This window comes from Chanos chanos, chromosome 16, assembly GCF_902362185.1.
Source record: "Chanos chanos chromosome 16, fChaCha1.1, whole genome shotgun sequence".
NCBI classification, from domain to species: Eukaryota; Metazoa; Chordata; class Actinopteri; order Gonorynchiformes; family Chanidae; genus Chanos; species Chanos chanos.
Window position 1 is genome coordinate 8,869,613 of NC_044510.1, and position 16,926 is coordinate 8,886,538.

The 16,926-nt window shown below is 44.8% G+C and overlaps 1 protein-coding gene across 1 annotated transcript; it reads right to left on the reverse strand.

The window, feature by feature from the left end:
* Positions 1 to 264: 264 nt before the first annotated feature.
* Positions 265 to 16,658, reverse strand: rab5c (RAB5C, member RAS oncogene family). Its single transcript, XM_030793647.1, has 6 exons — positions 16,538 to 16,658; positions 9,165 to 9,565; positions 4,262 to 4,413; positions 2,624 to 2,746; positions 2,399 to 2,492; positions 265 to 1,822 (listed from the first exon to the last, which is right to left on the reverse strand). The coding sequence occupies exons 2-6, from the start codon at positions 9,331 to 9,333 to the stop codon at positions 1,695 to 1,697; spliced, it is 666 nt and encodes a 221-aa protein (XP_030649507.1). The 5' UTR covers positions 9,334 to 9,565; positions 16,538 to 16,658; the 3' UTR covers positions 265 to 1,694.
* Positions 16,659 to 16,926: the final 268 nt, after the last annotated feature.

Genomic DNA, 16,926 nt, shown 5'->3' on the forward strand with positions numbered 1-16,926 from the left:
CCGATAAGAAAAAGCCTAAGAAAAAAAGAGAAGAAAAAACAAAACAAAACAAAAACAAAAACAAAACAAAAACAAAACAAGACAGATCAAATAAAAAAGGAGAAAATGGCAAGTGGTGACATCGCACATAAGAGACAGATCCAGTGCAATTAATACTATAGATCCCCGACCGAGAAATCATCATCATCATCATCATCATCATTATCTTGGAGGGATTTAAAAAAATAAAACAAAAAAAGTTTCTCTTCAAATGAAAGAGGAGGAGAGAAAAAAGGCAGAAAAAAAGATGAGTGTGTTCTGTTGTTTTTTTGGGAAGGTACTGTATTGATAACTACTGATTGGTTACATGTTTGAAGAAAGAAAAATAATAATAATACAGCGTACAAATAATACAGCAATAGGCTTTTTTTTTTGTTGTTCCTTTTTTTTTTTTTTTTTTTTTTTAATACACATAGTTGTGATTTTGGTCAAAATGAGGGCAAATCTTACCTTACAGGTCATTTTCTTTTTAAATGACATTTTCTGTATGTTTTCAATGATTTCTGAAACATTTTATCTCATTAATGCTAAAAAAAAAGAGAGACATTTGTGTGAGAAATATTTGATAATGCACTAGTTATACAGTTTGAAACATCTTGTTTTAATGATTGGAGACAGAGGTCTAGACTATTTAATCATTCTCCATGTTTTTTGTTTTTTTTTCCCACGTGTGCTGGAGTAGCAGTAGTATTTGTAGTAATAATAATAACAACAATAATAACAACAAACAGTAATAACCATGACATAATACAGAATCTACAGAGTGGCTGAATCCGGAGGGAAAACAAGACTTTTTTTCTCCACCCCTCTCTTCTCTGACTCTTTTTTTCTGTGAAGTTTCTCTCATCTCACATGGAGGTTGGGGGGGGTGCGGGGGGGGCTAAAAATACTGGCTGACTGTGCTGATTGCGGCCAAGAAAAGGGTGTCTGAGATCAAACAGTAAAAGTCAGGAGAGAAATACTGTGCATTCAAACCACAGAGGAGGGAGAGAGAGAGACGTCTGAAGAGGAGGAGACTGCGATGCTGAAAAAGAGGGAGAGAGAGAGAAAGAGAGAGGGAGAGAGAGGAGGGGGGGAGGGGGGGCTTGTTTTCCCACCAGCAGCGAATTTGATTTTTTTTTTTTTTTTTCTTTTTTAAATGGAATACAGAGAGACTAAAGAAGACTACTCATCTCCTTTGAGTGTGATTGGTTAGGATTGATCATGTTCCCTGTGTTACAGGGATGGTTTTTTTTTTGCCATGGTGATGGTAGAAGACAGTTGATTGGTTCCGAAAATAACAGTTGGTAGATACTAATGCAGGTGTGTATGTGTGTGTGTGTGTGTGAGTGTTTGTGCATGTGTGTGTATGTTATAACTGGTTAGTAAGATAACTGGTACGAAGCCACAGGTTGCGTTTCACGATAACCATTCAACTCTTTGCCTCCAAGTTGATTCTCTCCTCTCCAGTCACGAGAACTACCCCCATGTTACTGCAGCTTAGACCGACAATGAGTGTGAAATTTTTAGTTGTGTTATGAGTACAATGTTTTTTCTTTTCCCTCTGAATATGGGCTGAAACTGTGTGTGTGTGTGTACGTGCGCACGCCTCTGTTGATCCTGTTGGTTGGTTGGTTAGTTGGTTGGTTGTATCTGCTGGTTGATTGGTCCGATGGTTAGTTCCCGCCGCTGCAGCATTGGCCGGATCTACCCTGAGGTGCCGTTTCTTGCAGGTCGACTCCGCCTCTGGCCCGCCCTCCTGGTCCAGCCCCGCCTTGTGGCTCGTTCTTTGGAAGCTTCTTAGCTACGGTGGGTGGGGTAAAAAGTTGGATCAGACATACATGCAAATATCCTTCATGAAATCATACTCAATGAGTTACACGTACATCGTCCTTATTCCATCTTACATTATGTTCTGTTCTGCCTCTGGATTCACTGGATACTTCAATGCATCAAACATAACCTTCTTCTATGTCCCAGTATGGGACCAATCAGCGTTCATAAACTCAAGCACTGATGTTCATGCACAGGATAAACATGCTCTGCTAGCCAATAGCAACTGACTCATCTGCACTCTGCTACTAAAAACCATGGCAACACCAATCAGAGGAGAGTTCTATGGGTTCTGTTTGGACAGTAGAGTGTGGGAGGGTTTTTGGCTGAGGAGTGCTGTTTTGAATAGGTGGTGATGAGACCCAAACCGGGACACGGCGGTGGTCAGTGGGTGGTGTGGGAGGGTCTATGGTTATGGAACTGGGGGGTCTGAGTTTTAAGGCCATGCATTTGGATAATGTTCCAGTGTGAGAGCGGCAATCGCTGGCTGCCTGGCGTGGCGTTGTGTGAGCTGCTGCGGGCAGGGGCGGCGGCAGCGTGTTTTTACCGATGGCCATGAAGATCTCGTTGACGTTCATGGCCGTCTTGGCGGACGTCTCCATGAAGAGCAGGCTGTTGTCGTCCGCGTAGGCCTGGGCTTCCTGCGCGAGCACGAAAGAGCGAAAAATCAGTCGCTTTCACAAACACGAGGGTCTTGTGATGGCAGAGGAGAAGTGTGTCTTGCACAAACGCACACACGCACACACACACACACACGCGCGCACACACACACCTGGAAGTCGACAGCTCTCTTGTTGGCGAGGTCGGCCTTGTTGCCGGCCAGGGCGATGACGATGTTTGGACTAGCTTGTCTCTGGAGCTCCTTCACCCAGTTCTTTGCCCGAGTAAATGTATCCTGCCATTTACATTGAGGAAAGCAAACAAACAAACAAACAAACAAACAAACAAACACTTTTAATGCTGAACAGTCACTGCACACGGAAGGACGGCTTTGTGTAGGGGAGTGACTAACACTGTTCAGTCCATTAGTGAAAACTTCTCCATTATTGAAAACAGCACTTCACCGTGCTCATTTTTAAACACACAGTCTCTCTCTCTCTCTCTGCACCGCTAGAGCTACTGCATTACACGGGTTTGCTTGTTCTGTTGGATTACTCCATTAAACACATTGTCAACAGTCAGGAATGTCAGCTGGGAATGATCTTTTCTCCTACTGGACAACTGAGGTTTTTTTTTTGTTTTTTTTACAGCATGCTTACGAAAGCTATTCGCCCAACTAAGAAATCTCGATTCTCACAAATGACCCCTTAAGACTGGCGCGAATGCAAACAAAAGGCCTTCAGATATTAATAAACATGTTTTTAAACTGACGTAATGATATTACACAGATATACCCTTCAGATGTCACTTTTCAGAAAAGAATTCACACGAAGATCTGTGGAACCTGAGGCGAAAGAGAGAAAGTGACAGCTGGCTGTAATTATGTATTTACACACTGTCATCCAGCCAAGTACCTGACTGTGAGAAGTGATTAGCTTCCCCTGTGAAAAGGCCTGGGAGCCGCTGCCTAACCCTAAACGCTGAGCCCAGTGACGGCGCAAAGGTCTCCCTTCATTTCACTGGGTAATGATCGACTGGAACCGTCTGTCAGCTGATTCTCTCTGCATTTAATGACCCATTCTGCTGAGCACAGGAATGTCACTCAGAATGTCTGTGTGTGTGTGTGAGTGTGTGTGTGTGTTTGTGTGTGAGTGTGTAAGTGTGTGTGTGTTTGTGTGTGAGTGTGTAAGTGTGTGTGTGTGTGTGTGTGAGTGTGTAAGTGTGTGTGTGTGTGTGTGTGAGTGTGAGAGTGGGGGTGACTACGCTCTGCTAACCATAAGATTACTTTGCAGCTCTGTCACATGGTATGAAGCTTGGGTCTATATAACTGTGAGGGCACTGGGTACATTCTTGGCCCAGCTTTGTCGTGTGTGTGTGTGTGTGTGTGTGTGTGTGTGTGTGTGTGTGTGTGTGTGTATGCGTGTGTTCTTACTGTGTGAGTAATGCAATAGAGTACTATAGCGGCCTAGGCTCATTTGTAGAGAGTGTGTGTGTGTGTGTGTGTGTGTGTGTGTACGTATGTGTGTGTATATGCCTGTGAGAGAGTGTGTGTGTGTACGTATGTGTGTGTGTGAGAGAGTGTGTGTGTACGTGTGTGTGTGTGAGAGAGTGTGTGTGTACGTATGTGTGTGTGTGTACGTACGTACGTGTGTGTGTGTGTGTGTGTACGTACGTACGTGTGTGTGTGTGTGTGTGAGAGCGTGTGTGTGTGTGTGAGAGAGAGTGTGTGTGTGTACGTACGCGCGCGTGTGTGTGTGTGTGTGTGTGTGTGTGTGTATGTACGTGCGCGCGTGTGTGTGCGTGTTCTTACCGTGTTGGTAATGTCGTAGACTACGATGGCGGCCTGAGCTCCTCTGTAGTACATGGGGGCGAGGCTGTGGTAACGCTCCTGTCCTGCTGTGTCCCAAATCTCAAACTTTACTGTCGTGTCATCCAAACATACGGTCTGTGTGAGGAATGCAGCTGAGAGACAGACAGAGAGAGAGAGAGACAGAGAGAGAGACAGAGAGATGAGTGACAGTTTGTAATTGTGTGCTTAAAGACGTCTGAAGGCATTCTTACATAACATACAATAAAGAGCTGATCCTTTCTGCTCGTTAAGCTCGTACGGAGCTTAGAAATGAAGACAGAGCGTTTTCACCGCAAGATACAAATCACAGACTTTAACTTTGATTTGAGTAAGTTATTTTAAAGTTTGACCGTTTATTATGTAACAAACAAAAAAAAGCGTTAGTCTCTAAAGTTCTTTTCTGATAGTTCTAAAATAATAATCAGCGTAAGAAACTCAACACAAACTCTGTGTTCAGATCGACAGACAGCCAGAGAGACAGTCAGAGAGAGAGAGAGAGAGAGAGAGAAGAATAAGGATAGGTGATAGGTGATGTGATATGAATGAAAGGAAAAAAAGAGAATAAATGGACAGAGAGAGTCATGGAGAGATGGAGAGAGAGAGAGAGAGAGAGAGGAATAAGGACATTACTTGATAGGTGATGTGATATGAATGAAAGCAAAAAAAGAGAACGAATGGACAGAGAGAGAGAGAGAGAGAGAGAGAGAGAGCGAGAGAGAGAGAGAGAGAAAGAAAGGAAAAGAGGAACAAAGCACTAATAACTCCCACACTAGAGTAGTACTTGAATCCACTCGACGGAGTCACATGATTAAAGAGAACGCTCTCTTCCACAAAGGCCTAAACCCTCTGTAATCTTTGACCGGACTGCTGACGACAGGATGAAAGGAAAACTTAACAAAGTCGCAGAAAAAAAAGCGCATGGGGACATAAAACATATACAAAAAAAAAAAAAAAAACCCCCAGCTGATTCATAAGTTTCCTCCTGGTGTAAGCACGTGCCTTTTGTCTTTCCTGACTCCCCCTCTCTCTTTTTCCTCTCCCCTCCTCCTCCTCCTCCTCCCCCTCCCCCGCTGCTCGGGCTGCGGATGTGCTGACCGGACTGACTGGCAGAAAAGACGTTGAGTAACCGTCTTAGCAGGTGACGATTAGTCAAAGGCAGTTTCTGCCAGAGACGGCAAGGCCTGCGTCAAAAGTGCCTTGTCATCGTTATCGTACACTTAAAAAAAAAAAAAGAACATTTCTGAGAAAGAGGACTGTGATTGATCTGATTTTTTTATCTCTATTAAAGGGAAAAAAAAAGCGGTTTGGATTCTGTTAAGGTCTATTTTACTTAAACGTCCTCGAAGCATGTCCTCTTCTCCTCTCAAAACCAAAATACAGATTTGAATCTGAATTCTGAGTACCACGGTAACGCGCTGAGGGTGTTTTCACACTAGAGTGCTTGGTGCCGACCTGAGCCCGCCTGAGTCGTCAGTTCAGTTCGGTTTCGTTTTGCTGATGCGAAAGCCGTTTTCCCCCGAACTCGCGTGGGCGCCGAAGGCCTCTGTGCTCCAGTCCGCCGGAGATCAGGGGTCTGGGGTACGGTGGGGCACCCCGAACTCCGGCGCGGTTCGAAAGCTATCCGACCGAAAACCAGGAAGTAAAACGCTAACGACGACGCGTAATTTGTTTGACGGTTGCACGATCACGAAAGGCGGGAAAATGGCGCTGCGGTCGAAATAACGACACCGTGAGGGAACGGGGGCATGCTCCGCAAAGCAAAGCTGCAAATTCATTTCACATTGCCGCCTGTCTCCGCAAAAAAAAACAAACAAAAAAAACAAACAAAAAAAACCCCTCCTTATCAGAGCGGCTCACCTCGCTCTTCAGCGAGACGCATTTATGGCATAGCGAGAATGCCAAACGTGGTTATTTTGGTGCTGACACCAATTAACGAAAAAAGACCAATAATAAAACAACGGTGTGGCTTTCCATTTTGCCTCCCTTTTTGCGTCGTCGCCTAGCAACACGGGTGAATAAAAGCAGCGCTGATGACGTAAACGGACCAGGGTTCACAACCCAAAAATGTGATGTGAAAAGAGAGCAGCGGGGGCAGGGGGTGGGGGGGATAATGGCACTCGAGTTCGGACCAGCAAAACGGACCAAGTGTGAAAACAGGCCAAGTGTTCGCGGAACTGCCTGAGTGATAACTGAAACTCTGACACTAGGTTTCACAGTGTATTAAGGTGCTAGTGGTACATTAGCCAAAGCGGTCAATGACTTTTATGTGGGTTGGTATTTAAACAGTTGAATGTCACTGAATTGGTGATTAATTTTGGAGGTTAATTTGGTGAGAAAAAAAAAGGTATGATTTCTTTAATCTGCAGGTTTCAACTTCAGTCATCGTTAAGTAGGGCTTACTACTCTGCCTTTCCTTTCTCACACACACACACACACACACAGAGAGAGGAAGTCCCATTGTAAAGCAGTGTCCAATCTCCTCAGTCCATTTCCCTCTCACTGTACACTTACTTCCTGTTCATTTCCTGTCAGACTGCGGTCCACTCCACCGACTCTACAAACACTGCACCAACACGAACGACCAGAAACACTTTTTTTTTTTTTTTAAATAAATCAGCTACATGTTAATGTTTGAGTTGCCTGTAATTCCCCTAAGTGCGCGTGCGTGAGTGGTGTCTGTGTGCGAACATGTATGAGTGTGTGTAAAAATATAACCCAAATGAATGCACACAGCTGTAGGCATGTCTAGAAGTGAAAGGAAAGGGCTGTAGGTTTTTCCCCCTTTTTTTTCAATTCTCCTTCACTGCCTCGTCTTCCCGAGTGTTCTACAGAGACGGACGGGCAAGGGTCTTTCGTTCAAATATTGGTCTCACTCTTCCCAATGTCTCCAGCTATGTACGTTTACCCCACTCACGGTTTCACATTGTTTCAGAGCTCAGAAGCTTTTCCGTATTTTAAATTGAAATAAATATTACACGAAACAGAACAAATTTTAAACAAACAGCAGCAAGGCTCTGCATTTAAAAAAAACAAAAAAACAAAACAAAAACAAAAAAAACGACGATGAAAGAAAACTGACCCTCGGTACCTTTTATGTTGAGGTTCTTCTTTTATAAAAACGAGTAAAAAATGTTACGCCTCTTTTCTACGATTAACGAGTGAGGTCAGTCTACACATCGATACGTTTTACTTTACGGTTCTTCGAGACAACGTCGGCAAGAAAGCACCGGTTATTTTCAACTTTCTTTCCCCTGGAAGAGAGAACCAAAGGCGAACGGCCGGCCGACGGCGCTGCTTCGGCAGGAAAAAGAAGGACACGCTGAGCGAAAAGCCTCCTGACCTCCTGCTCCGACTCTTCCGACATCGACGCTTCCACGCGAGAAAAACAAAGTTCCCGCTTAGAGAAGCCTGGAGACGAGATCAAGCACCCACTTCACTCATTTCTGTGGATTCGTTATATTTCTAATATGACTCATATTAGCTATGGTCTAAGTGATCATGTTGTGTGTTTTGTTATTATTTAAAACGGTTATTGGGCAAACTTTATCATTGAAGCTGTTGCCATCGTCTGCCCACTGAATGTACACACACACACACACACTGCAGTGTGTAGATATTTTCTCACGGTGACAAATGAAAAGGGGGGGAAAAAAAAGGTAAAATGATTTCTAACGATGATGAACAGTACTCTTCATGATCTAAAGCAAAGTGGAGAATTGTCTCCTGTTCTAAGAATATACATTTTCTGTTATTCTGCTTCATGTTAAAAAAATGAAAACAAAAACATAAAACACACCAACAACTTGAGGTGTAAATAAAAGTCCACGGCTCACTACACACATACCGTGAACATATAGGCCTGTGTAATGTCAAAGAAATGATATAGTATATTACATGTCATCAGTGGTGAGTTTCTGACCATGGGGCGGCTGTTGATTGGATATTATTTCAGTAGCAGTGACACTGGTGTGGTAGTGCTATGGTACTGTGTGTATCCTGCTGGAACCAGTGTATCAGACACAGCAGTGTCGCTGGGTTTTCTACACACATCAATGTCGTCGCTGGGTTGGGGGCCAATAGCGGCTCTGCGGTCAGAAACTGACCACTGATGAAAGGTTAGAGGACGGCTTTTCAGGAATCGTACATGACAACAGATGGGACATGGTCTCTAACCGTAAACCAAAAAGGTTCCACCCACAAGGCATGTGTATCGAATAAGAGGTCTCGTGAGTGTGTCTATGAACGAATTTTTCTTTTTCCAGCCTGTCTTACTGGAGAGGCAGACCATGTGTCAGTCTGGTGAGTGGACAATCTGAATTTTTGGCTCTGCAGTCTGTCCCAGCATGGACATACAGTTTCCAGAAAACCCAGTCAGACCCAACACGCTATACAGCACAAAGCATTCCAGTGCACTGCTTCCAACTGTCAAATATCAACCCTCACACCGTCTTAAAATCAGACATAACAGAGCGCCAATACCTCACTAAGACAACGCAGGACAAACACCTGGCTACTTATGATCTGCAATATATAAACTGTTTCCTGTGCTGGTCACAGTGACCTGAACAACATAGAGAGCGCCCAGACTATAAACTCGATTCACAACTGAGGGATCTTACACATTGCTACAGAACAGTTTACTACAGCTAATCCTAGACTGGCTGCACATAAAAGGGAAAGACTAAACGAAGAGGTCACAAAGAGGTGATCTGAGAAATTCCTAGAAGAACAGAGATGTTATGAAGGACAAGTTCAAGACAAAGGCCTCAGAACCCCTACAACGATCTTATTCAAGAATTGAAAACGACTTTGGCTGGACACGTCAATTCCGCGCGGGAACACGTGTGTGTGCGAGCACGCTTACCTCCGATGGTGCTCTCCTGGTACTCGTGAAACTGGCCCTTGACAAAACGCAGCACCAGACTGGACTTGCCTACGGCCGACTCTCCCAGTAAGACCAGTTTGAACTGGCAGATTTTGTTGCCGGCGGCAGCGGCGCCGTTGGTCCGCGCCGGTCCTCCTCGCCCCGCCATGCCGAGAGGGCGACTCAGAAGAGAGGGGCTGCTGATCGGGCAGGTACCCGCCGAAAAGCCTGGGCGCTGGGCAGACGGCTGGAGCTCACGGGCCAGAGAACCAGGCCAGGGGGAAAAAGAGAAGGGAGAGACACAGAGGAAGAGAGAGGGAAGGAGAGAAGAGAGAGAGAGAGAGAGAGAGAGAAAGAGATACGAAGAGAGGGAAAAAGGGAAGGCCTCTGGACCGGCAGGGCTGGAGGGAGAAAAGAGAGAGAGAGAGAAAACAAAACTGTTACAAAGGCTACCAAAAGAACTGCTTTTCAAGCTTTTCAATAACCGATAGGTACTAGCTTGTTTGTTTTTTTTTAAATTTCCAGTTTGGTCACGAAACTGTTTATGAAAGGCCTTGATAATGATGTTGAGGTAAGACTTGACAAAACAAACAATCAAACAAACAAAGAAAAGATGACCTTCACAGCTGACACACATACAAAACAGAACTCTCACCATTCTAATGACCAAACGTCTATAAACATCATCTTCACAGCTCTTAAACACCCTTCCCACACAGAAAACTTGTTCTAATCACGAGAAACTTCCCACGCCGTCTGTCAATCATCTTCCTTTGGCCGTGTTATCCCCTTTTAAACATTGCTCTTCCATTTTCCATGACCCACTTCCATTTTCAATGTGCCAAGCACCTTGATTTCTGATGATTACTCACTGTTTATTGGCCAAACAACCTTTGCATGGCGTTCTGAGGGGAACTAGCGGCGGATGACTCTTTGCGGCTCTAAAGGCGGGTCGCCGACGGGTGTCGGCACTCAATATCTGCTCACTCTTGACAGGTGTTTCAGATAAGTGCGTGCATGTGTGTGTGGGTGTGTGTTTTTGTGTTCTGTTATCACAGATGACACACAAACCTACATGAGCATGTTGGAATGGGTACCTGGCCCTGGAGGAAGAGCACTTATCGTTTTTAACGATGTTTACCCAAGCATGGGGCCGGGTAAACAGCCGCGCGGATAAAAATAATCCCTTTGAGTTCCAAATCGTGACGGAGGGTTTGTTTATTTACAGTCGATTAGTCGAAACGAGAGTTGAGAGACAGACGTTTGAGGACATATGGACACACTGACCCTCATTAACCAATCGAAATGGGAAATTACGACGGCCGACAAAACTATGTACTCATCACTAGTTTAGCTATGAAAAGCGCGGGGGCGGGGGGAGTTTGGGGGGGGGGGGTGTCAAAAACAATAAAATGAGGTCATTATTTCTAGCTGCGTACGGCTCCTCGTTCACTGTAGAAGAATGGCCACAGTAATGATTGGTGGTCTAATGGAAGCATGAGGAACATGGGGGAAGCCTCCGTTTCTTTCAGCTCTGACGGGCTTTGACGACAGGGCTACGGCTTCTTCTGCTGCTGGGTAGTTTGGACGTACCATGGCGCCTTTAGACAAGGGTTGGAATGGGAAAGATAAGGAAACGCGGATTCACGGATGGAGAATGTTTAAAGACTGAACTAGGCTCTGTAGAAGACTGGAGAGAATGAGAATGGAGAAATGAGGCAGGACATGAGGAGGAGAATTGTGAAAAAGGAGAGGTATGTCGAGGAAAAAGGGGGAGCGGAGAGAGGAAGGAGGCAGGTGTGTGTGTGTTGGAGAGTTACAGCCAGAGAGAAAGTGAAAAAGGAGAGGTGCCTGTCAGCTAGAGGACTTAAGGTTATAACTAAACCATTTCATGTGACCTCAGATCAGGGGGTTCACACCGCACAGTCACAATGCCAAAAAATGTGTGTGTGTGTGTGTGTGTGTCTGTGCGTGTATGGGACACAGAGGTAGAGCGAGGGGTCTTGGGAGTAATATAGGGAGATAACTGGACTCACCGAGCACAAACTACACAGCTGGGAGTTCACGACCTGGTTTAGAAGCTGATCTGAGATCAGTATATTGATACAGCTTCGTGAACATTAGTCTACAAAGAGGTCTGGAGGAGCTGATCCTGGATCTGCAGATCATGGTTTTCTGGTCCTGCAGCAGGACTAATAAGCAGCAGTGAAGCACTAGACCAATATGTACTTCATCTCATTGCATTAACGAGCACAAGGAAGTGGGTCAGAGGAGAGAGAGAGAGAGAGAGAGAGAGAGAGAGGGAAGGAGAGAGAGAGAGAGAGAGAGTTTATGAAATATTAATATAGAACTCCTGTGTTCTGCGTTGCTTCTTGTTAGTAAGGCGCTCAATGAGTCTCTCTCTCTCTCTCTCTCTCTCTCTCTCTCTCTCACACACACACACACACACGCACACGCGCACCAAACTGGAGGCAGCTGAAAGCACTAAACTGCACACAGGACTAAACTGCACAATCTCTGTTTGAGATTTCTGGAGCATGATGCGGCATGCTGAATTTGATGGGTATCTCCAAAGTCTTCAAACCCCCCCCCGATATAAAAAGCCCCGATATAAAAACCCCAACATCTCTGGATTTATCAGAAAAATGGCATGGATCCATACCTGTAACGTCCGTTTGCCAGGCTAATAAATGGAGTTTAAAGAAATATATTTCGATGCATTTAGATAAGCACAGAAATGATGAAGAGTTACGAAGGCATACGCAAGCTTAAATACAATACGCATACACAGACGTTCATACTTCAGTCTTGCTAGAGGACCCTTTGGTTCTGAAACCTTAGTGGTGACCATGACAACCAGGGGTGACTGTGATAACCAGGAACGGAGGCCGGAAATTCCACTGCATGAATGCTGACATCAGTTTCCTGACTTAAGCAGGGTTTCATGAATAAACTGAGAAACTGAACCTTTCCAGCTATGCACATACTGTTACCACATGATGCTATATTCAATCCATATCTCTCTATATACTGTAGATATAAAGAGAGTTTCTTGCCTCCAGATGGAAGATGATGATATGGCTCAGTGTGTGGGTGTGTGTGTGTGTGTGTGTTATTTAGACTTATCTTTCAGACCCACTGAAGTCTATGAGTCACAAAATACCACAGAAATGCCAAACCGTTGCCCATTAATTCCAGAAATTGCAACACACACAGTTACTATCATTGGCCAAGGTAAGTTTCAGTGTCAGCTATAGATAACCACAGAAACTGTCTGGTGGGGACATGCAATGTGAAATTGATAGTTCTTGTCAAGGGGAAAGCCGTTAGGTTGGTAAGCTATTAGCTTTATTATTCCAGTGAACTAGGGGACACTTTGCGTATGGCATGAAGCATTATTAGGGAGAAGGAGGGATTCCTATTTGCTCCCTGACCTGTTTCTCTGTAAAACGGGAAATGACAGGACCAGGAAAATACAGGCAAAGAGCCACAAACAGGAAACTCTTTCCCGGCTGTGGATGAGCCGGTGTGAAGTGTGTGTGTGTGTGTGTGAGAGAGAGAGAGAGAGAGAGAGAGCGCGAGAGAGAGAAAGAAGAGAGAGAGAAAGATACAATGTGACCAGGGTTTGGGTAGACATTAGTTCATTTGAATATTCCAGTCGGTTACTCTATCTAAGCTGTCTGAAATACTGCTGGCATTGTGTTTAACACACACCTAGATAACAAAAGACACACACACACACACACAGAGTCAGGGCGTAGTCTCCAGTCACATAGGAGAGGCTGGCCTGGCAGCACCCTACAGACAACGAACAGCTAACTTCATTAATAATACAATTAAACAGGTGTGAATACCCAAAGTCAAAGCCCAGACTGTGTTTATTGTCTGTCAGCCCTCCCGCACCCCCCGTCTGATCACCGCCTATCAGCAGAGTCAATAAATAATGAATAATATTAATCTAAACTCCTGCTCTTTGCGCTCGTCATCTGTGCCGACGTCGGCGCGCCAAGCAAAGAGACCCCTCTTGTTTCATCCACCTTAGAAAACTACGGGGGGGGGGGGAGACAAAAGAAAATTCCCTAAGGAATCCCAGCCTCTGAGTCACCACAGAGCGATGTCAGTATATATATCACTCCTGGTCCTCGGCATTTCCCGGACAGATTAGAAACCAGGTTATTTGTCTATCATCTCTCATAACAGGGACAGGGTAAAGAATAGCTCTTATCAGTAGAGGAGATGAGTGAGGTGACCAGGGAGTCCATAAACACATCGGTGTCGGGGGGGGGGGGGACGAGCTTGTCGGGAAGAGCGATGGAGAAGGTGAAGCTTGACCTTTGTGCTCGGATTCAGGAAAACTATTCAGCTGTTATGATGACCTAATTAATGGAGTTGAAAGGAGTCAGTGACATACAGTAAAAAGAGTTCCCGCCAGCGACGCCGTTGCCAATGACTTAAACTGCCGCTTAAAGTTCCACCTCGCGGTCGCTGCCGTTTGTAAAGTGGTGAATTTTATTCCGTGGGCGAGGGGGGGGGGGGGGGGGGGGGGGCGGCGACGTCGTTCCTCGTTTTCGTCCCGATTTGGAAAGTTTGGTTTGGACGTACTTCATGGGCCCGCTTCCCCTCGCTCGGTGGTCATCTCGGTCGACGCGAACACGCACTTCCTCCACAGCGTGTGAGGCTGTACGCTGTGGGTTTCTTTTTTTTCACACCAGAAATTGTGACGTCTCATCAAGTCACTTGACTCATTTGGACAAAGGCCCTACGCACACAATCTTACTCTTTCACTACACAGGCCTCTCACCATTGGCTAACCAAAGAGAACACAGCCAATTGCGTTCCCCTGGATTGTAATTCTATGCAGTTATAATCCAGTGGAATACTGGCTACGGTTATAAAGTGCAACGCAGATAAAATTCAAGCAAGAAGGAGGTAACATTTTGCATATAATCTGACATTCTCTGCACCTAAACATATCTCTGAGCTCAAAGGATTGTGACTTAGTATGTATGCTGTATGCCACATGATCTAATACAAGTGAGGTGTGTTTGCATGTCACACACACACGCACACAAACACACATTTAAAACTCTAACCACTTCACTAAGCCCCCCACCTCCCCCCCCCAACCCCCACTGGCTCCAGTTCTGACTCATCATTATTACCCATCAGCTACAGCGACATATATATCACTGTACGCGCGCGTGTGTGTGTGTGTTAATGAGAGAGAAAGAGGGGGATGGGACTGAAAGAAAACAAGAGGCAAAAGAGAAAAAGATTGGTTCACTCAATTTCTCTCCTGCAGACACACCAAACGACTGTGTTAACCCTGCATTACATCGATCAGTACACACAGTCGTTCCTCTGGTCAAAAACAGAGCGTGCTTAAGGTTCAGGGTAAGCCACAGGATCTTGGTCCGCTCTTTTAACTGCACAGTTAAAAACCCGTGTGTGACTCAAAGGTTACAGCTGAGCGGTTGTAAACACGCTTGGAGTGCTCTTCATACAAGATAAGTTTATACTCTCTCCTCTCACATTCATACACACATGCAATGACACGTGTCAAGGGCATGTGAGAAGACGCAGAAGTTTTAAAGAAGCTCAGATATGACAGGTTCTTTTGTGGTGTCGCCTTTTGTGTCCTGTCAGAAAACAAAACACCACTGAGTGAAATTTGGAATAAGGATGTGGTACTTCTGTCTGAAAAATTCTTCCACTGCATACTATACTAAAAGAGAACTCTCTCTCTCTTGCACTGTCTCTCTCACTCTCTCTCACACACACACACACACACATGCACACACACACACACACACACACACACACAAGCGTGCACTGCGAGATGCACAACCGACACGAGTTTCTAATAATTTTATTATCAAAAGACGACGCCAAATGGAGCTTAACAAAAGTAACTGACACGTCAGATTGTGGTTTCATGACTAACTGCTCTGAAAATGTTCTAAAGACACTCCCGTTAGTGTAAATGGGTGGAAAAAAACGTAACAGCGAAGGAATCTCCATACGTCCAAGGCCTCGCTTTGACAGACGCGACCGGGGACGTGAGCTTGTGTGAGAGACACTGGGTGTCCTTGCTTGGACCCGTGCGATGACTCAGCTAGTCGGCCAGCGAATCAGCCCATAAACCGAAAACGGGAGTGGTCTACGCCTTTGGGCTGAAACTGTCTCTGTCCGTTCAGTTCATACTCAAAGTCACACATTCGAGTTATTACTAACGTAGTTACGGAATAAGGATAACGTCGCGAACAACCTGTTTATGCGCGTTGAACTTTGAGCCCACAGCACAAAACACAAACTTCCAAGGTAATGCGGTATAAGGATTTCTTGAGCGATTGGAATAGCTATACAACATCAGTTGCTGATCGCATTTTGAGAACAACGACACGGCGTAACGCAAGGGCTATATGTTGTTTCCTTTTAACCTTAAGGAACAACGCATTTAAAAATGAAGTACACAATCAGCTTCCTTGTACAAAGACCTCTCGCAAATATGCCACTAATATCTCACACACATAATAGCTACAATAGCTACGCATAACTTGGTTTCCGTACATGCAAGATTAATCATTTTAAGTAGCAAGTAACAACCTGATTCTCCTTCTAAACGACAATACTGTCACTTCATTCTGAATACATAGGGCAGTAGGCTAAAAGCTAAACAGAGCACAGCATACACACTATTAGTGCAACCTTACTTAACCTACAACACAGTCTTACTTTTACAAGCAATTAACTCAATTAGTACGTATCTAAGACAGACGAGACTCATTAAATGAGTCAATTAAATTATTATACAATACAATACAAATATGTTACACGGGTCATATCTGAGATTTGTTTTGTGATGGGAACGTCTCAAACGTCATATTCTAACAAACACTACGAAAGTGTTGCCAACGTTGTAGGGCACTTGATCGGAAACATTAACTTGCTGGTAAATTCGTCTAGCTGCCTTGATTCTGTTGAAAGCTTTTGTCACTAGGTTGGTGAGCACTGACCTGACCTAAGTTATGTAGACAGCGACATATTTTCAGCAACTAGTTAACAACAAATATGTGCTTATGAAATAATAGAACATGTTCATTAACATTAGCTAGTGGGTAACAGACGAACGTAGCGTTAAGTTAGTAAAGTGTCTTGCCAGCGAGCTAACCCAGTCCGAAAATTAGCGGACAAGTCAGACGCCTCAGTCTTGTTCTGGTCGATGTAGCATAGCTAGCTAACCAGCTATCATAACGTTGATATCAGATCAGTCTGCGTTAGCTACCTTCTCAGGTTAGGTTGACACAGTCGGCAAACGAAAGGAGACGACTGACAGTGAACCTTCATCGTAAACAAATTTAAGGAATGTGTACCTTTGAAATGAGATATTCTTCTCTTTCGTGTCGTTATTTCTCACTTTCCCAGACCTCCACAATTTAGCCTTTGGTTAAATTTCCTCTCTTGCACCGCACAGTGACTCTGCTTAAGGCCCCGGCCTTTGCTTCCGCCTAATGGCACTGATTTCCGCGATCCACCTACTTCCGTGTGGTGGGGTTTATTTTTAACAGACATGGTACATGTCCAACCAAATGAGTGCATATGCACTCACCTGAATGCGTCGTATTTAAAGCGAGGTACTGTAATTGTTGCACAGATTTTAGGACTCTATGCGCATATATTCACACTTAGGCCACGGCCAAATTTTGCCCGGCAGCCACACGTAAGACAAAGCATCGTCCCAGAGCTGACAAATGGCGTAAAT

Coding starts and splice junctions, on each gene's coding strand:
- rab5c (XM_030793647.1), bottom strand. CDS start 9,333: ATGGCGGGGCGAGGAGGACCGGCGCGGACCAACGGCGCCGCTGCCGCC. Junction 4,414..9,164: donor CCAGGAGAGCACCATCGGAG/GTAAGCGTGCTC, acceptor TCTGTCTCTCAG/CTGCATTCCTCACACAGACC. Junction 2,493..2,623: donor AGAGAGCTGTCGACTTCCAG/GTGTGTGTGTGC, acceptor GTGCTCGCGCAG/GAAGCCCAGGCCTACGCGGA.